We start from the raw sequence: 24,498 nt of genomic DNA, 5'->3' as shown, positions 1-24,498 counted from the left end.
AGATCCATTTAGACCACAGGGGGAAAGGAAAAGAGATACTGGGACCTGAGGTTTCTTATCTTAGTGCCATTGGGGCGCTTATGTATCTTACAAATTGCACTAGGTCTGATATCGTATTTGCAGTAAACTTACTAGCTAGGCGTAGTGCTACTCCAACTAAACGTCATTGGATAGGAGTCAAGAATATCTTACGATATCTTCAAGGCACTATAGATCTTGGTCTTTTCTTTCAAAGAAATTAAGATATGAATATGATTGGATACATTGACGCTGGCTACTTATTATATCCCCATAATGCTAGGTCACAAACTGGTTTTGTGTTCTTAAATGGTGGAACAACTATTTTATGGAAGTCTTCAAAACAAACTCTAGTGGCTACATCCACTAATCATTCTAAAATAATTGCATTATATGAAGCATCACGTGAATGCGTATGGCTTCGCAGAATTGATCAAGAGGGAGTGTTATGAATAGACACCCTTTCGGTTAAACATGTGATCAATTAGTGATTAAATTGTCATTAGCAGTTACAACAATAGGACACCCATTTGGGTGGAACTGCCATCCGAATGGACATGTTCTTGTCCCTTGAACATGTATATATGTGTGTAAACTCATCAATAAAAAAAAAGGTATTCTCATTCTCTCAAAAACTACTTAGAACACCCCGCACCTGAACTCCTGTGCTTCTTCTCCACTCGTATGCACCGCCCCTATCTCACGCAGCGCTGACCTCTCTCTGGCTTGGCCGCACCGCTGTTTATCTCCTGGGCCCAAAGCTGCCCAACCACATGCGCTTTCTTTTCGTCCTCCTTCTCTGCTCGGTGGACCACCGTCGCCTTATCCCCATCTCCAACCGTGCCCGATCGGGACTCCTCCCCCAAATCCTAACCAACCACGATCTTTATCTCTTCCCGGGGAACCCTAGCCGCCCCTATATAAGGGGAAGGGAACGGGTGCAGGGGGAGATTAATTGGAAGACCCGTGGTCGAGTGTTGTCTTCGCCGTCGTCGTCGATTCACGATTGCCGTTCGCCAATTGTCGTCCTGCCGCCGAGATGGTGAAGCTCGGTCCTCTCGCTCGCACAGGTGAGTCTGATCGTGCCATGCGTGTTTGATCTCCCTTGTCTTGTTATTCCTTCGATCGATTCTATGTTGGGTGTGGTCATGTTGCTCCGGCCAGCCATCGTGTCGTCGCCGTCGATCTAGCTATTCGTATGCGTGCTGTTGTGCTTATGCTATGCCCGTCCGTCAGTGTGTTTCTCCTCCCCTGTACCCATATGCGTGCCATTGTGTTTATGCTATGCCCGGCCGCCGGTGTGTCCACCCCCCGTGCCTGTGCGCGTGTCGTTGTGCTCATGCTATTTGCCCGGCCACCAACGTGTGTTTCCTCTTTATGCCCATCGTGTTCATGTCCGAGCCCGGCCGTCGCACCATCGAGTTCACATCTGCTCCAGCCATAGCGCTGCGCTCCGGTCGTGCCGTGGTGGCTTCGTGCCCCTTTGCGTTGTGTGCCTCGTGCCGACGCGTTGTATGTTGCCTGGCCGTGTACACGTGCCTATGATGCGCTGCTCGCCGATGTGTTTGCTGGCCAGACGTGCTCGCTGTTGTGGTCTTTGTTTCTTGGCCGGTGTATTTGCCGGCCGGGCGTGCTCGCCGTTGCGTGTTCCTAGTCGATGTGTTTGCCGGCCGGTGTGGTGTGCTTGTGTGCTAAAGCCTGGCCACTGTGACCTCTCTTTCTCTATTGGGGTTGCGATCATGTCACCGTTGTGCTTGTTCTGGAGCCTGGTCACCGTGATCCCTCTCTGTTCTGGGATCGGGTGGAGTGTGTGTATTCTCTGCTGCCTCCTCTGAGCCTAGCTATTGTGTTACGGCATGTGGCCAATGTATGGCCTGTTGGTCTGGCCTGATTTGCCTGTAGCCGTATTCTTGTTGCCGGATGACGTGTTCTTGGCTCCTGAGGTGATGAGGCCAATTCGGTTCCATGGCCCATTGTTGCGCCTTATTGTTGTTATGTCATCTGTGATGGTTAAATTGAAGCTTAAAGGCTGAATTGGGTGGAGCCTTTGCTGTTTAGTGTTCTCTGTGTTATTTGATGGTGGCAATGCTCAGATGGAGTTGATCAATTCACAGTGGCAATTTCCTTGCTTGATAATGACTTGGACCAACAGTGTTGTTAAGGCCTATGGTGGGCAATCTTATGCTGCCCCCTATTCACCTTGCTGCCTACTGAAGCATTGGTCATGCTGTTGCCTATTGAATCATTCTACTGCTGTGGGAGATGACATATACCTCCCCTCCGTGATATTTATGAGCAATCAACAGCGAGAAATGTGATTACCCTTGCCATCGGGGCTTGTGGCCTGTGTGGCTTTTGCCTCCGTGGCTGTTGCCTGTTGCTTTTGGTTGACCGATGAAGTTTCATACTGAGGTCCGAGGGAGTTAGTGAGCTAAGTACGGCGCTGAGCTTTTAATCGTAGCCTAGCTGTTGCACCGGTTGAAGCTACGCGTCGTGCTGTACTGCTAACTCATCTCTGTTGCCTTTACAGTATGTCGAGGTCAATATCGACCGATGATGGGTTGCCTATGGTTAATGAGACAGCTTTGCAGACTCGGAGACAACCTCGAGACGACGACCATCAGCGTAGCTTAATCGAAGGTAGCTCGAAGGCGTAATTAACCGGAGTTACTTTGCGAAGCCTCGGGAACCAAGAAGATATAATCATCGGATCATCGTGTGCGTTGTGAAGTAATATGTTATAATCTGAGAAATCATGTACTTTATGAATTCGATAATAAATGAATAAAGGTCATGTTCCCGTTACATCGTTCTCCTTTACTTCGTATACCTTGCGTATACTGGTACGACCGCATTTATTACTTTTCAAGTTTATAAACTTCGACACAAGTTTCCATTCGGGAAACATAGAGCTTTGAAATCATTACCTCTATTGTCTATAGCTGAACATGCAGTTAGGATAGGAGAAGGTTCTGATGATAAATGCTTCTCAACACCTCACATGTAGCTAGTGGTCCTCTAGTCATGTGGTCATCTGGTCCTCTGTATTTCCAGAACAGATATAGAAGGATCCATATCATATACAAATATTAGGTAATTTTGTTATTCACCAAAAAGTCTTGTTGTACATTTGTACTCTAATTATTTAAAAAAAAAGAACAACATAATGGATTGAGACTTCAAAACGTTCTCGGGGATCAGAGCATAAAGAATCCTACATACCCATCGCTAACTCCCAGGGCCGCAGCTCCACAGTTCCAGTTAAACAAGTCGCTCTAGCTAGCATACTTAGGCTCTGTTTCGCAGGGCTCTAGCTCTCAGCTCCACATTAGATATATAGTTTGTATACTAAAATAAAGTAGTTTAAACATATATTTTTAGTTTAAAATAAAAACAAGATAGCTCATACAAACACCTCTAGTGTACCCATAGTTAGTTCCACAAATTTTTAGAACTAAAAAATCTAACTTCAAATTTTTTTAAAGTTAAAGCTCTATCAAATAGACTCTTAGATTTCCGTACAAGACATGACGTCTTAATTGCATGCATCTTGGTGGCTATTTGTCTCATGTTCATTCGTTCTGTTGGCAATGCGTGGGTACAAGAAAGCGCGACCTGCAACAGAGACGCCACGCATTGGGTGAACACATTTTCTGGTACCATCGTTTGTTGAGAAAAGTCCTTGCATTCATCTATGAGATGAGGATCAATGACTTGTAACATTTGTTCCGGAAAGCTGCTCTCCACGAAGTTGACGATGTCAAGTCCATCCTTGAACATAGGATGTGTTGGTCTTTTTCCCGTCAGCATCTCCAAAAGCACTATTCCAAAACTATACACATCCCCAGAAGTTGATGCATGGCCTCCGCCCGCTATTACCCGTCAGCATCTCCAAAAGCACTATTCCAAAACTATACACATCCCCAGAAGTTGATGCATGGCCTCCGCCCGCGTACTCTAAATAGGCATGTATGTCAAATGTGAAGTTATGTAGAAGTATAGTGTTGTATTAGATAAAATAAAGGTTATACAGAATCACCATACCTGGAGGAATATATCCTATAGTACCTTTCAAACTGATTGTACGGATTGAGCATGTTGATGTCACGAAGAAGCAGCATAAAACCTTGCAATACCGAAATCTCCCAAAAGAACGGTCATATAAACATCTAGAAGGATGTTACTAGGCTTCAAGTCACAATAAACAGTGGGCCTTCCACAGTCATGATGCAAATAGTCCAATGCATCAGCTATGTTTACGGCTATGCTTATTCTTTGGGTTAGGCCTAGACGCTTATTTAGAGCCTTACCCTCTCCATTGGGATGCAACCATGTGTCCAGATTCCCGTTAGGCATGTACTCATAAACTAAAGCTTTGAAATCATCACCGTTATTGATCGACGAGCATGCAGTTATGATGGGGAGAAGATTCCGATGCTGAATGCTTCTCAGTACTTCACATTCTGACATGAACCTTCTCTCTACACCTTGCATCTCAAGGTTGAAAACCTTCACGACCACCTCCATTTTGTCTTCCTTTAACTTTCCTCTATAGACTGAACCAAAGCTTCCTCTCCCAACAAGGTTAGATTCTGAGAAGTTCCTTGTGGCTTGATCTAGATCATTGTAAGAAACTTTAAGAAAATCCTGGCCAAAAGAAGTCAGTGATATATTTTTTTGGGGGGTCTTCTTCACAAGGAGTAAAAGGTAGATCAACAATAGGAGTGACATGAAGCCAAATATGGGAATCAACACTCTGACCAAGTAATATTGTTTTCCAATTCTATGAGAAACAGTTGGGCATGAGGGCATATGGAGAATGATAGCTCCTCCGCAGAGTCCCCGATTTCCATAGAGTGAAACAACGGTAGGATCTGCTAACACTCCATTTTGTGGTAATTCTCCTTGGAGATTATTGTATGAAAGATCTAGCTTGTTGAGGATTGATAGATAATTGAGGGTTATAGGGATGCTCCCCGACAAATTATTATGGGAAAGGTTGAGTAAGATCAAGCCCTTTATGTCGCCTATTGACGTCGGAATGTCTCCTATGAGAAAATTTTGGTCCATTTCTATTGTTCCTAAGTTTTGGAATTGCCCCAGACCATAACTAAGGAATTTCCCCAGTAAACTTGTTTGATGAAAGGTCTAGTCGAATGAGTTGTTTAAGATTTCCAACCCATATAGTTATGTTACCCTGGAAGTTATTGTCGGCAAGGTTCAGCTCTGAGAGCTGTACAAGGTTTTCAATACTGAGAGGCATGAAGCCTTCGAATTCATTTCTATCTAGATAGAGATATGTCAGCTGAGTAAAGTTGCCAATGTAGGATGGAATTGGCCCGGTAAAGTTGTTACCACTGAGAAATAGACCTTGTAGGTTTCTTAGCTTCCCAATCCATTCTTCAACTGCACCACTCAAATTGTTCTCTTCTAGTCCCAGTAGAATCAGGTTATGAAGGTTCCCTATGGTAGGGGGAACTATCCCTGTTAATTCGTTTCTGCCGAATGACAATTTTTCAAGGGTGGTGGATAAGGTACCAACCGAATCTGGTATATCTCCCTTCAATCGATTACCATGGAGTGAGAGCACGATTAGAGAACCACAGTTTCTCAAAGCATGTAAGAATTCCCAGCTTTGCCTATCCTCTGCTTCAAGCTTGTTCGTTTCAAGGTTTAGCTTGTTTAGGCTAGAAAGCTGTCCCAAAGAAGCAGGAACTAGGCCTGTGAAACTATTTGCTGATAAGTCTATCAGCTGCAGCCCTGAAGCATTGCCTACGGAAGCTGGGATTTGACCTACGAACGTGTTGCCATCCAACGCTAGAAGTTGGAGACTAGGGAGGGCATCCCCAATGTTAGATGGCAAAACATTGCTTAGATTATTTAACTCCAAACCTAGACTTTGGAGACGAGACATATTAATCGATTGTGGGATTTCACCTGAAAGGTTATTATTACCGAGATTCAAAACCGTCATATTGGACGATTGCCAAATTCCATGGGGAATGCTTCCTTCAAGTTGATTTGCTACAATGTTGCAAAAGGTCAAGCTGGTGAGGTTTGAAAAGGTTGGAGGGAAGATCCCGGTGAGATTATTATGGCCAAGATTCAAAACTCCTAGATTGGAAAGGGAGCTTATTTTAGGAGGAATGGTACCAGAGAGCTTGTTGTGAGAGAGGTCCAGATTCTTTAGTTTGGAACAATTTGTAAGTGCATCAGGAATATTTCCCTCAAGTGAGTTCCTTCTCAGATAAAGAGTTTCTAGTTGCTGGAGACCATTAAGAGGAGGTAACTCCCCAAAGAAGCCGTTGACGGACAGTTCAACCACACTAAGAAAGGTCAGGTTTGCAAGAGAAGAGCTGATTTGGCCTTCTAAACTTTGGCCCGTAAGGTTGAGCCCTGAGACGCGCCATGGTCGTGTCTGGGTGCATGTGACATACTTCCACCTACAATAGTGGGTGTCCGAGTTCCAAGAGCTTAAGGCCCCATTAGGATCGCTGGTGACGCCCTTTTTGAAATCCAGCAGTGAGTGCAGATCCGTGTTGTTATCATGAACGCAATAGATGTTTCCAGCTCCATAGCATAGGAGCAGCAATGCCAGTAGAATAAGCATGGCGAGTTTCACCAGCTGCCTGGAGAAACAGATACGACACTTGTCACTGCAAAATATAAAGAATAAACTTGGTGGCGTACTATATACTGCATGTTCACTACTGGAACTACTCGTGCGCGTACTCTATAGCTGGCTAGAACAGGTAGCTTGCAAGTTCCTTTCGAAAAAAAAATCAACAAGCGCAAGCCTGTCGAATTCGCCTACGATATATCCGAGCAATACATGTGCTTGTCAATTACTTAAAAGAAAGGAAGAATTTTGTCAATTCAATTGTTCACACTTCGGTCCCAGCGATAAATATTGGCATGCATGGCTGAGTTACAGCAAGTAACAAGCTAAAATGGTCTGTTAAGTAGGAGCACTAATCAGGAGGGGGGAGAGAGAGAGAGAGAGAGAGAGAGAGAGAGAGAGAGAGAGAGAGAGAGAGAGAGAGAGAGAGAGAGAGAGAGTGAGTAGGGTACCTCTACTCGGCTGGAGCGCAGAATACAGCAACCTTTTCGTTCTCCTTGGTTTTGCCGGGTGGTGTACTGGTGTGTGAACTGTGAGCTTCGAGTTGGATACTCAGCTGGTTCAGGGCCCAGGGGTTTAAAAACAGTTTTACAACGCCATTACATCCACACACTTGCATCTTATCTTAGCTTGACCGCCATTAGCGAAGACACTGAGTCCATCAAACTTACCAGTTAGTTACTGCCACTTGCGTTATCTCTCTCTTTAGTCTTTTCTTTTAGCTTCCATCTCCTGAGCTGGACAAGATTGTTGCAGCATGTCCAGCTTCGAATCCCATAGTTGTACTTGTCCAGCTCCTTACTTTTCAGCAGGAACCGGATAGAGAAATTCTACGATCTCCTGATGTGACACTTGTTTTGGTCGGTTTCGATTCTGACAAAAAAAAGCTCGTGGAATGGTCTACTGGTACAAGATTCTCGTATCCAAATCCGATTTGGTTCTTCGTGATGAGCGCACTTCCAGAATGTATTGTGTGGGCATAATTCGTTCGTAGTTTTTCATTCACAGCATAGCGAGTCAAGTCAACTTGTATCTATCCCGTCTGGACAAGAATATATAGTCTGTACAGTGCCGTGCTTCACACGGTAATGGTGAGTTCGGTTTGAATTGTACAAATATCTAGCCAAACAATTATTTTTATGAAGGTAAAATATATGCGCACTACACTTTTTATATATAAAAACCGCTCATTTGAGCACGAGACAAATATAAGATGTTCTCCGAAGAGTCAAATACACGGTCTTCAGGTAATATTTTAAAGTTTAAACTCTACTAAATTTCTATAGCTTGCTTAATTTACGAGTTTGGTGAGCCGATTATATTGGAAAACACAGGCAATATATACTTTACCACTCCTCAAGTCTAAGTTCCCTCGAGCTTACAACATGGATTCGAAGCGGACTCAAAAAACTTTTTCCTCTTAAACTGGGTTACCTAGGTTTCAAATTTGGAATTTTTTGACTCTGATAGCATATTAAATTCACGTATACCCAAAAGACTAAGTTACAGATAAAATGATTAGTTCAAAAGGTTTATTTTTAGTTTCTGTCATTAAAATTCAGTGGCCAGAGTTTTATACAGTTCTATATTAATTTAAGGTTTTGTTTGGTCCGAGGTTAATGGGTGGGTTAGGCGGGGTTAAGAAAATCCAATCAAAGCCTTCAGCACCTCTAAATTAACTCAGTGTTATACTGACCCATCAACGTGTTAGCTTGGGCTAACCCACCATTCAAAGAAAAACTTGGGCTAACCTATCATTTTTTATTGCTAACCTAGTTTAACGCACCTAATTTAACCAAATAGTAACTGGGCTAACTATAGGTTAGTTTGCCAAAACAATATCTAGGATCAAGTTAGCCAAGCTTTTTTTTATAACAAAATAAATTATTATCTCAGCCTCTACATCAAAAGATGTATATAGCCGATCATTATTACACTATCGAAAAACATGACACTCTGACAAAAAGATACACAAAAGCCCTCAGAAGACACAAAGGATAAGCTAAAGACTCCAGCACAAATTCAGTTGCTAAACTTCCACCCCATGCTAGCCAAGCAAAGCTTAGGTTAGCTAGCATGTTTTTATCGTCACCAATTTTGCTATTTCTCAAATTCTTTAAACCAAAGTTTTTTATTGAATTACTATGCTAGGCCTTTGGATCCTCAGGGAAAATAATCTACATATAGGCGCTGAAGTGGTTGGCGTAGACTGTGGGCCTAGAATGGTGATTGAAAATAAGTTAATTCCTAATACTTGAAAAATAATCACACTATAATAAACAGGACTTTTACTGTTTTATTCTTTTGTGGGTATCTGCTTGTACCACTTGCCAGTTAACCCATCTTCAGAATCAAACCCAGTAAATTGGTCATCAGAACATCAACGGACGACGGTACAAGTGCATGCGGTACGACAGCCAGAGCCGTGTCTGCTCCACGTGGATCAGACGTGACCATAAGGTTGGATGCTGCAAATGTAGTTTAGTACGGGTTAATATTAAAATATTATATTAAAATGGGTTAAAAATGGGGAAAATACAACTATCCTCCTACAAGTCACTCCAAATTATAAATATCACCATATAAGTAAAATAGTTACATATTACCCGACAAGTATAATCCCGTTGCAAAATGCCTCCTTAGAGTTCTAACTTAATAATATAAAATATTTGTTGTGATATGACCTCGAGTACTCGATGTAGGTTGTCCTCACAAAGAGGTGGGGATGAAGAAGGGTATAACCATGTATTAAAGTCTATTGGATCAAATTTATCATTGCAATTCTCTCCCTAAATCAGACTAGACGAGAAGTCTTCTAGTCCGAATATGTTGTCAAACCCTTCCATATTGCATCCTTACGGAACACTCGAGTTCAGATCACAACAAATATATCCATATTGAGACAAGCAAGAACCATGAGGAGGGATTTTACACTAGGGTTAAACTCGTATATGCGCAATACAACTATTTTACTTATAGAAGAGTAATTAAACTTGGAATGACTTGTAGGGGCCTAAGAGGTATATACAATTTTCTCTTAAAAAATTATGTACAATTGTACAAAGCCACTGCAGATAGCTTGTCTCAATTGTTGATTCCGCAGACCGCAGCCGTAAGAAGCCTGCACAAAACCGTTGCAAAGACACTACTATAAAAACCCCTATATATATCATCTCATCACTATTGATTTCTTACAAGCTGATAGTGATGAACTATCATTGTCGGTCTGTATTAAAGACCGACACTAAAAGTCCATCCTAAAAGAACCGACAGTAATAATTGATTATTACTACCGGTTCTAACCATAAACTAGCAGTGAAACTTAACTAATTACTACCGATTGTAGCTACGAATCGATAGTGATAGTACGTCAAGTATCACCGCCGGCAATGTTAATAGATGATAGCTCATCTTAAAGAATTCATAACTTTTTATATGAAGTCCGATGACAACAAATTTTGTATGAAAATTATAGTTCTTAATAAGATCTACAACTTTTTAGTTGACCATTTTTTTATTAGAAGCCATATACACACGAGCACAGCTGACTACGCTCGTTTGTGCTCGTGCTTGTTTGTACCGTGGTCAGCCGTGCTCGTGCTCGTTCCTGCCATGTTCATATTTTTTTTATTTAACTCTTAATTTTATTTGGGAGTATAAGAGTGATCCAAAAATTCTAAATATTTTTATGAGAAAACTATAGCTCACTAGTAACCTATTTTAATTGATTTGATCCAAAAATCTTAAGTCAATATTTAATTAAAATTATAAAAAAACTACTTTTATAACTTCTAGTAATTTTTAATGCCTCAAATAAATTTCCCAAAAATTAGGGAATAATTTTTTAATAGTGGGTCTCCAAAATGGACACCAAAGTTGGTGGGTTTGTGATAGTTTGCCCCAAGTATTAGTGGGTCTGTAAAATTTACTCACAAATAAACGTCTAAAGACTGTTGAAAGAAACCACATACTTGACCACAAACTAAATTGTTAGATCTAGTGTAAAATTAGTCGGAATGATTGAAAAAGACACACACAGGGTCATAAAGTTAAAAAGTGCAAATTCAAAGATTTTTATTGTGAGTTTGGTAAGTTGGATTGATGAAACGTCTGCATAGCACTGAATTTCAGATGTAGCACCATGTCTCCAAAATTTTAGGCAAATTAGAGAAGGTCAATTTTCAACCAAAAACTTCAGAACTCTTGTGGAGGTTCAAACTTCAGAACTCCTGTCGAGGTTCTTTCTAGCCTTTCTTGGGCATGTGTATTTTTTTTGGATGCGCCTGCTCTTTAGCGTTGAAAGTAGAGGTCGAACATCGAAGTCAGACTCCATATGCAAAAAATTATGGCTATTTTACTAAACACTTCACGGATTAGATACAAACTTTTTCATACGAAGTCGGATGGAGACAACCTTTATATGAACATTCAATATGTACAATTTTGTAGTTGATAATCTTTTCATTTAAAGCCATATAAATCCTCAAATAATCATAATAATTTTCAGAAAACAAGGATCACAAGGAAATGATATTTTATTGTCATCACTAGCACCTCTGCGATGGGATAATAAGGACAGATCGTGCGAGCTGAGAGATCTCGGATTCGAGTGCCACAAACCGCACGCACGTGTATATTGAACGAAAAATCGCGTTAAGTGTGTGATCGACCGAGTGGACTTGCATGGTCCCATGGTCGTTTTGGGTGGTCGACCGAGCAGAAGTGTGTGGTCGACAGAGTGCTCGTGTATGGTCCCATGGTCGTTTTGGGTGGACTTTTGTCTTTTTTCTGAAAAATAGCAACATTGCCAGCTGAAACCACCGGCCGGCAGTGATGCTCCTGGAATCACTGTCGGCTCAAGGCACTTTCATTGTCGGTCCTAGCACTTTCATTGTCGGTTCCAGGACTGACAGTGATAGTCTGTTGCCCACTACCAATTGAAAAACCGGCAGTAAAAATAATTTACCAACCGATAGTAAAATTCTATTATGAAGTAGTGGGAGAACCAGCAAAATTCCAGCTGTTGCTGCTGTACGCGTACGTGCACGTGAGCGTACTACTATACTCATCCACAAAACTCGAGCGGCCAGCCTAGGGATGGCAACGGGTCTGCCCCCATCGGGTTTTGCTGGAACGGACTTGAACCCGAAATCCGACTCGCCAAACCCGATCCGAACCCGAAATCAATATCGAGCTCAAAACCACCCCCGCCCCAGGACCTGACGGGGACCCGAAACCCGACGGGGCAACCAGAAACCCGGCAGTGTGATGGCGGCGGGTCGGGGTGGGGCGGGGTTGGGCGAGGCGGGCGCGGGCGGGGCGGGCGGGCGGGGCGGGGGCGAGCGTTGGGTGGACGGGGTTTCGGGTGACACCCACAGGTGAAAAAACAGACCTGAACCCGAACCCGACCCGAGTTAAGGCCCCGACACAATCCAACCCGATAGCTTCGCGGGGTTTTTTTTGCACCCGAACCCGCCCCCGTCGGGTCTGAAACCCGCGAGGACCCGACCCGACGGGAAAAATTGCCACCCTTAGGCCAGCCGAGGCTAGCGACACAATTCACGGGCCTTCGCTCGGCATGCATGGGATCGAACGAACCCAATCAGTGTAGGCATGAGCACACATGAACACTGCCATTTTGTGCAGGCCGGGGCGGGCGCCCGACGGTGTTGATTGGTCTCAGCACGAAGCCAATGAATCTAGGTGTTTTATGTCCTATGGTGGGTGACCTAACTGGTTGGATACTTGGATGGGCTCGAAAAGGCTTGAATGGTGACCACCAATGATTCACTGATAATGGCGGTACCGTTTCAGGAGCTCGGAAGGGTCATTATTTATCACAATCAATTCACTGATAACTGTGGTACCGTTGCAGGGAGCTTAGAAGGGTCATTATTCATCACAACCACTGGATTCAAAATTGAGAGATTGATCGGGGTGTACTGAGAATAGATCACTGATTATTCAAGAATACATCGTGTGGTAACGTATACTGCACATGCCTTTCTTTGTGAGCACAAACTTGCGCTTGTTGCTTTCGAATCCGGTGTCATATGACTAAACAGACCTAATCATTCATACATCGAACCAAACGTTGTGCTGGAGGATTCGTTAAAAAAACAATTATGTTAGAAGTGAGTTTCATTTGGTAGGTTTGAAATAATTTCTTCAGTTCATCGTTCTGGCAGCAGTTGGAAAGGGACTGGAACCTTAGATGAGTGAGTTTTTAAACTCACTTGTTTGGTTAGTATATTGGGATATATAGGGATAGCTCTTCTTCTTTTTTTTTAAAAAAAAAGGATAGTTCTTCCTTATTTTTTTTAAAAAGTAGTTCTTCAAAGTTTAAACCTCAGATATCAAACTCTGTTAAAAATTTCGTAAGGGACTGTTACACCTTTTTATCACTTAATTTACGTTGTTCTTTATTTCTGCCAAGTTTTTGGTTGAATTTCGTGAGGTGGTACAATACTTCAGGAATTCTCCTTAACTCCCTTCCGAAACCCATGTAACAGTTATATTTATCTGACATGATTTTTTTAACTATTTAACCGACATGATTTTCGTAATTACAAAAAAAAAAAAACTTGATTTTCACATGTTTGTGAAATCGGTGCTGGTAGCAGGAGTGTAGGACTGCGGGAGTTGGTGCAGCCCCTGGAATACAGCGTGCACCTATTCGAGTGTACTAATCCCGCGTGTTGTATTTCCCGACGTGACCATAAGATTAGATGCTGCAACTTGATTTTCAAATGAACAGAAGATCTACAATTTTAAAGAGCAAATTGGACAAAGTCAGTACAGAGAGCTTGCCCTCCGCTGCCAGAGTCTCCAACTTGGGAGAAACGTTGGGCAGAAGGGACGACGACGAATAGCAGGTTACATATGGTGCCCACGGCCGGCCACTGTACCCGTAGGCGCACGTGAACGCACAACGCATCGCCAGGACTCTAGTGGTCGGTCGCAACTCGCGACACATTCTTTCACGGGCCACTCAGCTGCAAGGGGACGAGGTCGCAGCAACGGTTCCACGCGTGAATGAGGTTGTGTAGTGCCGTCTTGCGCAGGGGCGGCCGCGCAGCGGTATTTGGCTGGGCTCATCGCGAAACGGTGAGCGATCCATGTGCGCTAGCGCCCTGGCCTCAACTGTTTGGATGGTCTAAAAAAAGCTCGAGCGGAGACGACTGGCTCACCAATAATGATGGTATCGTGTCGGGGAGCATCCAAAAGACAGCTCCGTTAGGAGGAGCTGGAAAGGGTCGTCACAACCGCTGGAATCAAATCGATCGATCGATCACAATTCACAGTTGGTGTAGTTCAGAAATCCGTGGATGGAGCCACTGGGTGCTATGCTTCTTTCTACGTGAGAATGCGAACTCGAGGCCTAGTAATCTCCCAATTCCTACGGTAGATTTCTTTTGGGTAGTTGGACATGGTAGTAGCGCAATGGTACCATCCGATTGACCAGTCCGAGGAAAATTCCGATCACAGGTATGTTGTTCCTTTTTCCTTTTTGCTAATCCTTGTTATTAATTCACTATTTTGTAAAGGAAGATTAAATTGTAATATTTTGTGTCTTCTATATGAATTCAATAATTTAAAGTAACTGATTCAACAATTTTTCAAAGCTAGTTCGATAATTTGGTTTGGCATGCTCAATTTTTATGAATTTTTTGAAACACCTCTCGTATACATTCAACATTTTTTTAAAACTCAATTCAACAATTTATATTTTAATTTTCGAAACAACATTTTAAAAATATTGAAATAGTATCTCAGAATTGTTGAAATAGAGTATTAGATTTGTTGGTCTTTTTTCAAGAATTCAAAAAATATTGAAAATATATTTTCATATCAGATCTCATTTTTGTGCATTAATTATGAACACCAACATGGTTCAAACGGATTTAAAAATGGATAAATGGTTTAAGAGAAAAATACATTTGAAGTTTTAGATACAAACTAATCTCCAATCCACTTCGACCAACTAGAATCTGACATGTGTCCTCCAACCCATCCGACTCATGCCCACAGACCCGATCCACGCTCGTGCCTACCCACCTGCACCCGCTTGAATTTTTATTATATATATTTTTTAATATTTGCAAAATTATATACCTGTTTCAAAATTTAGTAAGAATTGGCTACTGTCGTTCGTTCATCGGGCGAGAGCAAGGTCCCCATGAACGGGCGACATCTTATGGGCCCCACTAAATCTCCGGATAGAATTGAATAATGACGGTGACCTAGCGGCCGTGTGTACGTTTTGCCTGTTCACTGGGTGAGACCTTGCTCTCGCCTAGTGAACGAACAAGATCTCCCTTGCAGTGCCCCCCCCGATGGACTCACCCAAAAGGTGTCACTTCCTGTTCAGGCGAGACCTTTTGGGTATAAAATGCGGCCGCACCACCCCTGCCGAGAGAGAGGGGGGGGGGGGAGGGAGAAGAGACCGCTGAGAGGGAGAGGAGGGGAGAGGAGGAGAAGGGATGGGAGGGAGGGGAAATTGAAAGCAAAACCCTACCGGAGGAAGAATGTATGCTTTTTTTATCCATTTTTTTCTTTTACAAATCTGGTAGGATAGCCACTAGTGCTAGGTTTTGACATAGGTAAGAGGTTAGATCTAGGGTATATTCTAAGGACATTCTAATAAGGAGGTAGGAGGTCGAGCTTCAAAGGCGTGAGGAAGACATACAAAGGCGTGAAGCACTCCTGCGCTAGCAAGAAGAGGCCGAGCTCGAAGCAGCACGTCAATGAAGGGGGAGACATCCGGGTCCACCCAGTAGAAACATTTTTCTATCCACATCAATGTAATATTACCTCAACTTTGTGTTTACCCACAAACATGCAACCGTTATAATAAAATTGACAAGTTGTACTAGAACTGCTCACATTAGTAAACATGTACTCCATTTTCAGACCTAGCCATTTCGGACCTAGCCTTTTCAGACCTGCTATTTTCAGAAGTAGACTTTTCAGAAATAGCCTTCTCATCAGTAGCATTTTCAGACCTAGGCTTTTTAGAAGTAGCTTTTTCAGAAGTAGCCTTTTTAGATCTAGCCTTTTCAGATGTAGGCTTTTCAGAAGTAGCCTTTTCAATTGATATGACCAATCCTTACTGCAGAATCTACTGCTTTCCCAGGGCCAATTTCCATGGACTTACTCTGTGTACCAGCACGAATCCGCTGTATAAATAGATGATCTTGGCCACATGTAGAACCAAACCACTAGCCTCAACCTCCACAACTCCGATGAAAATGGTGTCCGATTCTTTCCACAAGAAATACATACCGGATACTACGCCTTATGAGTGTTTTGCTCATCCGAAACACTGCTTTTTGTATTTCAAATTGCTGCATTGTATCACTGTATATGCATCGCGGGCGTGCCAGTATACTATTGTATACAAAGAACATGAGACAATTGTAATCGAAACAAGTAACTTTATTCATTCAATCTCGAATTCATAAAGTATAGTTTCATATGCATATAATGTCACACACACGAGTACAACACACACACTATCTGACTACTTCTGGCGACCGTGTCTTCTGGTTCCCAAGGCCTCGTGAGACCGCCGGTTAATTACGTCCAACTTCCGGCTGGACTACCTCCGATTAAGCTACTTTGCCGCTGGTCGTCGTCAAGTCATCTCTAAGTCTGCAAGGCTGTAGTCACAAGCAGCACAGACCAAGCAAAGTGATAATGTCATAAATCAAAATAGTAAAAGAAACGGGACAAATAGTCTAGCATGAGCTTTATGGATTGTTTATACATCCTGGGTCATCATCGGCCACACAGGCCTCAGAATTGTAGCCCTTCATCATCGGCCGTAGCCTCAGGTACTACGAAGAGATAAAGGGAGAGAGAATCTAGCTACATGTCTGTTTACCGGCTACAACCTGTTGGGAGCCCGACACACAGCGATGTCTCTAGACTCCTATCTACAACCTCTAATCTCGACCTATCCCACAACAATAGAGCCACACAGGCAAATACCGCAAAGGTGAAGGGTGATAACAAGTTGCATATCCCCACAGGTAACAGCCACAAGGTAATAGTGACACAACAACTGCCAATCTTACCATCCATCACAGAAACAACACCTAAGGTAGCTAGCATGATGGCATACGCTCGGCCCGATGGCGCTCGAGTTCCCAGCCGCGCCAGTACTGCCCCAACACGATGGTGCCCGAGTTTCGAGCCGAATCGGCGCTGCATCAACACGACAACAAACAAAGAACAGAGGGGGAGGGCAGCAAACACATATGCCCATCCACAGCCCACCCCCCAAAATCACAGCAATAACACACACTGTTGGCCACAACGAATGTGAGTTGGCTGCCGGCGTATTCTCTAGACGATGGTGTTTAGATCAAGCGCTCAAACACGGCAACAGATCATTCACCCAACGGTGCTCAAATGCGGCGGCGTTCGGACACCCTACTGGCAAACCGTTGGCTCTCTGATTCCCCGCCAGCAACCTATGAGCACTTCAACAAACAGAAAGAAGGGGCAACAATACATATATGCCCACTAAAACTCATGACAGCCCATGTGCCTTCATAGCCATGGCGCAAAGCGCCGGCCGACTCTCATCATAGCACCAAGCTACCTCCACGGACATGGCATAATAGCCAGATTTCATCAAAGCACCGAGAACATCAGCCGGCCAACTCATAACACTATCTCACCAAAACAATAGTGCCGCTGGCCAAGATCAAAGAAACAGAACAACAGCTGCTGGCCAACATCAAAACAACAGATCACAACACCTTCACGGACGCGGTGACGAGGCACCGACCGATCACCTACTTGCACGGACGTGGCACAAAGCCGGCCAGCCACCTGCTTGCACGGACGCGGCACGAAGTCAGCCGACACCACCTGCTCATCTCACAGATGTGTCCAGATCACCGGTGACACCTGCTCACGTGTGGACGCGGCCCGAAAGCCGGTAGACCACCTGCTTGCACGGGCGTGGCTCCGAAGCGCTGGTCGGCCACTTGCTCATCGCACGGCGTGGCGCGAACACCGACCAGTGGCCCTGTAGCGAATAGAAGGAGGGGAAGGCGCAGCTATGGTAGAGACCCACCGGCACACGAGGCGAGGACGGCCATGGCACTCCAGCAAGCAAAAAGGCGACGACGAGCTTTCTCCCTCCCTCCCTCCCTCTCTCTCTCTCTCTCTCTCTCTCTCTCTTCTCTTCTCTCTCTCATAGATCCGGCCTCCCCTCTCCACGGGCACCCTCTCTCAACCTATATAGAGGCGGCGGCTGGGGGGGGGGGGGGTGGGGGGGGGGGGCGGGGCTCCCACGCGGAGGGTTTCGGATCAATTCGGTTGGGGATGAGATAGGGTTGGGGAAAGGATAAGCTTGAGGGAAGAGATAAGGGAGATGCGCACGGGAGAAGGCGAGCACGGCTCGGGAGCGGCGGTAGCGCAGCTCGGGCATGGCACGCGTTCGGGCGCGCTAGTCCAGGGGGCAGAGAGAGGTGAGAGGGGAGAGGAGAGGGCGCAGGCGCAGCCTAGCCAGCGAGCATGAGGAGACAGCGCACGAGGGAAGCGGCGGCGGCGTGGAAAGAGAGGGAGGGGAGGAGAAGATGCATAGGGGGCCGATGCCCCTCCCCTAGGGATGCAGTGCCATCGGATAAGAGGGAGAGGGGAGCGGGCCAGGCCGGCCTGACCGGGCCACGTGGTAGGGAAGAAGGAAGGGAGATGGGCCGGGCCGGCCAAGGCAAAAGGCCGGACCAGGACTTGTTTCTTTTTCTTTTTTTCTTTCTTTCTTCTCTTTTTTTCTTTTGTGTATAAATACATATACAGGGATTGCACACAAACACGGTAAAAATACCGTCGTACAAATACCCCCCACCAAGTTGAGCCCACGCGAGGAAGGGAGCGGGGCTTGACTTGGTGCACTTGAACAGCGGCAGAGTATCACCCTGGAGCCCACCTTTCACTGCATCTGCTTTGCGGAGCCAGCCAGCGATGCTTTTTGACTTGTGATGGACAGAGGCACCACTCCTCAAAGGAAACATACCAACTCTACTGCGGCCTTGGGAGGCTCCAGCCAGTATCGTTTAGAAGGGTTTGACTCCGCTGCGACCTTGGGAGGTGCCAGCCAGCGAAGGACCTCTTGCAAGATTTTACCAACTCTATTGTGACCTTGTAGCAGCCATGGTGCCAGCCAATAGGGTTGAAGGGTGTCAGTTCCACGTGGACCACACTGACACGCTTCACTGCTCCCAATAATCCTCAGTTGCGACAAAGCTCGGTGCCACTTTTAAGGGGATCCTTGATTCCACTGCTACGTAAGGAGGTGCCAGCCAGTGAAGGCGAGGAAGGGTAGAAGACTCCACTGCGACCTTGGGAGGTGCCAGCCAGTGAAGGTGAGGACTTCACAGATGCGTAAATACAAAGATAGTGTATTTCTCTACTTCATCAAGCTGCAATAGCTATGAGAAAAGGGTTAATTGATAATAAAAGGGGAAATGCATACTAATCGCCCTGTTTGATGCATTTGAAATATGGGTTTTTCTCGTGTCACCGAGCTATGAGGTGACCCTAAGATACATCCACAAGAGACTCTTTCCTCCAGAAACAACGAAGAGTCATGATAGTTGCATTTAATTGTATGGCACTTGAGTGTATGTGTGAAGAACACATGTCTGAAAGTGCTTCTAAAAATGATGGGGGCTCCCCAAAACTGCTTCCTTGGCTAGAGCACGTTGACAATCCTGTACTCCCTGGAGGCTATATCTGTGTGTGGTATGGATCAAAGATGGGTATGAAGCAAACTGTGGCATTGTTGCCTCCGTTTTCTGCGAGGGTCGTGAACGATGGTCACTCGCTGGCATTCGCAGTCTTCATGCCACCCATTGATGGTGACTTTCTTGTACTTTGATGATTCTTCTCCCTTAAATTTGGGAGGACTTTGATTGGATGACACCCAAGCATAGACAAAGGAACATGTGTCTCCTGTGTAGCGTGTGTTCATTATCACAGCTTACAACTGCCAAAACACTTCATACATCTCCAGAGGTGAATCCTGCAAGTGGCCATACCCTGAGATCGTAGCTCGGTGATGGTTAGAAAAGCCCTGATTAATGTTGGGTGGATCGACACCCTTTATTTATGAAAACATGCAACGATCCTCGGAGTTCTCCCTTTTCAATGTTGATCCAAGGGGAACGGAGGACGGCTTTTAAGAGAAATACTTTTTGAGAAAGCGGCCATTAATAGGGGGCATTGGATGAACGCCCTCATGATTAATGAGCTGATAGGCACCTGCGTCATAGACCTGTTCTACAATGTAGGGACCCTCCCACTTCGACTCAAATTTGCCCTTGCTTTTGCCGGTGAGAATGATCGGGCGCCTCAAAACAAGTACTAGTTCGCCCTTCCTGAATACACAAGGTTTGATAAGCTTGTCATACGCTCGGATCATGTTCTGTCGATAGAATTGAAGATTTTGGAGGGCGTTGAGACACTCTTCTTCAAGGGCATCCAATTCTTGGAGCTGCAGGCAAGCCCGCTCGTCTTGTGTGATTTCATTATGCACGGCAATCCAAAGTGCGGGGAGCTCTAGCTCAAGTGGTAAAACGGCTTCTGTGCCGAAGATAAGAGAATAGGGCGTTGACTGTGTGGGGGTATGAACAGTAACCCGATACGCCCATAATGCTTCAAAGAGACGGTCATGCCAGTCCCTCTTGTGTTTTGTGACTGTCTTTTTCAAAATACCCACAAGGGTCTTATTGAATGCTTCAGCCAATCCGTTGTCCTGTGGAGTAGTTCCACTGAATTTTGTACTTTTAAGCGAACTTATAAATCTTGCTTGATTTCAAAGACAGCCCATTGTCGGAGGTGATGCGGTGAGGCACCCCGAAGCGATAGATGATCTTCCATTCAAGGAAGTTGATGACATTGTCAGATTTTGCCTCCCTCAAAGGAACTGCTTCCTTCTACCTAGAGAAGTAATCAGTGGTAGCAAGAATGAATTATTGCCCCTTAGAAGAGGGTGGCTCAATTTTGCCAATTATGTCAATACCCCAGGCGTCAAAGGGCCAAGAGGGTACAGTGGGGTGTAATGGAACTGGAGGACGATGCTTGAAGTCACCGTGTATCTCGCAGTCATAGTAAGCCATCATACCGAGCCAATATCCTCCTAACAGTTTTAGGCTATGGTACATCTTTGGCCCACCTTGATGACCACCGCAAACTCCTGCGTGTACTTCTTTCAGAGCTTTATTAGCCTCGCTTCGGGACAAGCATCGAAGCAGCATCTCATGCCCATAAGATTGTCAGTATAGGACTCTCGCTTTGTATATGTATGAGGGGAGCCGCCTTTGTAATTGGCGTCTTGCGACGGGGTCGCTTGGTAAACCACCATGCTTGAAATAATCCAAGAAAGGCTTATGCCAATCCTGTTCATCAACTTTAGTAGTTACCACGGCATTCACTTCGTGGTCTTTAGGAACGAGCTCGAGTACGGCTGGTAGAAGCCATCTCTCTTCAACTTTCACTTCTGCCTGCCCATCGGGTAACACGAGGGCTGTAGCTAGCTTTGCAAGAGCGTCCGCTGAAGAGTTCCTACTTCGAGGGATATGCCCAATATCTATGAATTCGAATTTCTCCATGAGCTTGTGAGTGGCTTTCCAATATGGAACCAACTCGGACTTGCGCACTTCATAGACTCCATTAACCTGCCTCACGATGAGTTGTGAGTCTCCGTATGCATAAAGCATGCGTATCTCCATAGAGAGTGCGAGAAGCAGCCCGAAGATGAGGGCCTCATACTCGGCTTCATTGTTGGAGCATTCCTCCTTGAGCAAGGAAAAGGAATGGTATAGTGTTTCTCCTTTGGGGCTCTTAAACACTATTCCCACACTGGCTCTTCTACGATGTCACACCCAGTTTTAACGGCCAAAATCAGATGCGGCTTATGTGTGCCCAGGATGTTCAACACACATAAGGACGTCACAGGTGAAGTAACAAAAGCAATACTTTTATTAAATAAATGTTAAACTCTTATAGCAATTGACATATATTGTCTTCTATGAAGATATCTGCAGCGGAACAGAAGCACTGGTGCCCAACAACACCGCGGGCAACTGATCGGGAGACACGCGCCTAGAACGTCACAACCTTGTCTTTATAGTCTTCAACATCTTCACTCACTGAGTAGCAACACACATGTCGCATGGTGTAGGGAAAATAGCAAGTGTGAGCACATGACACGCTCAGCAAGTGTGGGAAAATTAATGATATGCAGGCTTATATCAAGAATAGGCTAACATATGGTATATTTGCGTAAATGCGAGTAATGAAAACACATTTGGACTCAAAAGCATTAAGAAATAATTAAATGAATGTAACCCAAACAATTCAGCATCCAACATACAAGGCTCCCCACCTTGCACACCATAACCTTCTAGTACTCCCTGTACTATAACCAAAACCATCTAGTACTCCCCGTACCAGAACCATAATCACAACCATCTAGTACTCCCTGTACCAGAACCAGAACCACAACCATCTAGTACTCCCTGTACCAGAACCATAACCACAACCCACTAATCATATGAGGATCCAAATCTCTCATATCCGTGAGCACGGCTGTTATAACAGTTTTACACTCTGCAGAGGTTGTCCAGCTTTCCTCACGAGTTAGTGAATTCCATGTTGCCGTGTTCGTGAAACACTTAACACACGCTAGTGGTGTGCCACCAAGAATCACTGCATGACATTTGCCACCAACCAGAGACTAATCCAGTATGTGTCTGCCCACTAGGTTTCACCGCCAGGCTTTACGCAAGCTAAGCTCCTACCCAGAAGCCCCCTTTTGTGCTGACCCAACACACACTGGATAGACTCTAATCAGTATGTCACGCCTTACCCATATCAGCCTCGTGGTTAGTACGTTACTTCTTGGGTTGTCGCTCCACAAACCGGTCCTTACTTAGGTTACTTGAGCAAACACTAAACCAACATCATAACCATGACAACCATCAAAACTACTTTGCTCAAGGCCTAAGGTTCCATGTTGCTAGACCATTAACAAATTAACCATCATTATTGCATATGTTCATTAGTCAAGATTATGACACTTCCTAGTATCCCAAAAGCATGGCTAAGCAATCTACTCAACAAAGACATCTAACCATAAACCATCTAGATTCCAAGGGATGATAAGGGAAAATTTAGGGAAAACCCTAACATAGGTGACTACCCATCATATTGACAGACATTGCATGCAATTTTGTAAAATAAAACATTTAAAAACATAGGTTCAATATGATCAAGGACACTTGCCTTTTTCCCAATACTGCTCAGTGTTGTCGAAATCTTGGTCTTGAAGTCCCTCGAACTGCTCCGGAACGTTATCAACTAATTGCGAGAACTACCGACAAACAACACAAAGCAAACACTAAGAACAACATACCAAACATCATCAAAACACTTTAAAAACACTATGGTTGGATAGGGATGATTTTAGAAACATTTAGACACAAGAATCGCCTAAATCGGAGTTAAGATGAAAAGAGAACAGCTTTCGGGAGATGGATTAGACTGAAAAGGAAATGCTGATTTTTCCGGAACTATCTTCCTATGGGAAAGGCATTATTGCGCAATCACTGTGTCAGGCTTGACAACATCATTGCGCAAGATTCAAGAAGTGAAGGGCAGACTAGACTTCACTAACTAGGCTAAGGAGAATGATGTGGCGCTGACTTGGCATGCTATGCAAGTACCATCTTGGATTAAAGAAGGGATGCGCGGAGATCTAGTATCGACCATCTATGATGGATCAAAAAGATGAAAGGTTGCACTTCTAGGTTTAGGATACTACTAGTAACTCTATGTAGCGGTGGTGGTTCGGGTTTCGTCGGAGATGGCGATCGAGCACGTGGCCACAAACTTCGATGTCGGTTTCAGTGGTGTTTTAGTGAAACGAGGGAAGCATGGCGTAGAACATGGAAAGACTAACTCAGCGGTATGGCTGGTTTTCGAAGGGGTCATCCGAGGTAGCGGCAAAACAGCGAATACTGCTTCTAGGTTTGGTGGTGACCGCGAACAAATGCAGAAACGAAGATGCTCGCGTTCCGGGAGATTGGCTATGAAATTTGAGGAACCGTTTGAATAGAGATGTTCATATATTCCGGGAACACAATGCTATGACATGGGTTTTGGTAAATCATCCATTGAGAGGAAGAACGATCAACATAGATGATACGGGTGATGGCTACGACGTGCTGTGGTTGGCAATGGCGTCCTGGTCATGTCGCTGCACAAACGGGGATGGGCTCCTAGGGTCACGTAGAAGACTTAATGGGACACGCCATGATGCGGTTGGTGCATCCATACGACTTTCGGATTGATGAAGAATGCGAATGTAAATCCGGTGCGCGCGCAGAACGCGTCCAGAAACCGGACAGCGGGTATGTCGACCTTGATTTTGATAGTTTGGCTGCTCTACTGGCCGAATCTCTTGGTGAGGGTGTGGGGAACATCATGGGACATGCACCGGTGAAAGGGCTTAGTGATTTGACCTATGGTCGGTCGGGAACATCGATGCCAATCAGCTACAGCGCGGCTGTCTCGTGGCTGTCCGCGACGGCGACGATCGTGGGGGCATAGATTGGGCTTTGGCCGGGGCTAGGGCTTGGCTAGGGACTTAGTATGATGCTAAAACAGTAGTAAGCAAGGAGAAGAATGGGTCCTCACCTTGCTTTGATGGTCGAGAAAGGAGGATTCGCGGAGAATACGACGTAGCGCATCACGGGCGGCGGCGGCGGCGGCTCCGGCCAACGGCAGCGCTCCGGCGATGCACGGGCAGGGCAGCAGTGACTTCTAGGGCTTGGGGGCATGGA

At 44.9% G+C, this 24,498-nt stretch overlaps 1 protein-coding gene across 2 annotated transcripts; it reads right to left on the bottom strand.

The window, feature by feature from the left end:
- Positions 1–2,754: 2,754 nt before the first annotated feature.
- LOC133919317 (receptor kinase-like protein Xa21) lies at positions 2,755–7,261 on the bottom strand. Of its 2 annotated transcripts, XR_009909917.1 has the most exons (3): positions 7,090–7,242; positions 4,063–6,647; positions 2,755–3,975 (listed from the first exon to the last, which is right to left on the bottom strand). XR_009909917.1 is itself a non-coding variant. In XM_062363680.1 (2 exons), exon 2 carries the CDS (start codon positions 6,626–6,628, stop codon positions 5,129–5,131), a length of 1,500 nt encoding a protein of 499 aa, XP_062219664.1. In that variant the 5' UTR covers positions 6,629–6,647; positions 7,090–7,261; the 3' UTR covers positions 4,667–5,128. The 2 variants fall into 2 exon arrangements, 1 of the variants encoding a protein (XP_062219664.1); XM_062363680.1 differs by lacking the exon at positions 2,755–3,975 and having other exon boundaries at positions 4,667–6,647; positions 7,090–7,261.
- Between the last annotated feature and the right edge of the window lie 17,237 nt (positions 7,262–24,498).

The sequence above is a fragment of the Phragmites australis genome, chromosome 5 (assembly GCF_958298935.1).
Source record: "Phragmites australis chromosome 5, lpPhrAust1.1, whole genome shotgun sequence".
In the NCBI taxonomy this organism is placed as follows: Eukaryota; Viridiplantae; Streptophyta; class Magnoliopsida; order Poales; family Poaceae; genus Phragmites; species Phragmites australis.
This window is presented reverse-complemented; position numbering and strand designations above follow the sequence as displayed.

Coding starts and splice junctions, on each gene's coding strand:
- LOC133919317 (XM_062363680.1), bottom strand. CDS start 6,628: ATGCTTATTCTACTGGCATTGCTGCTCCTATGCTATGGAGCTGGAAAC.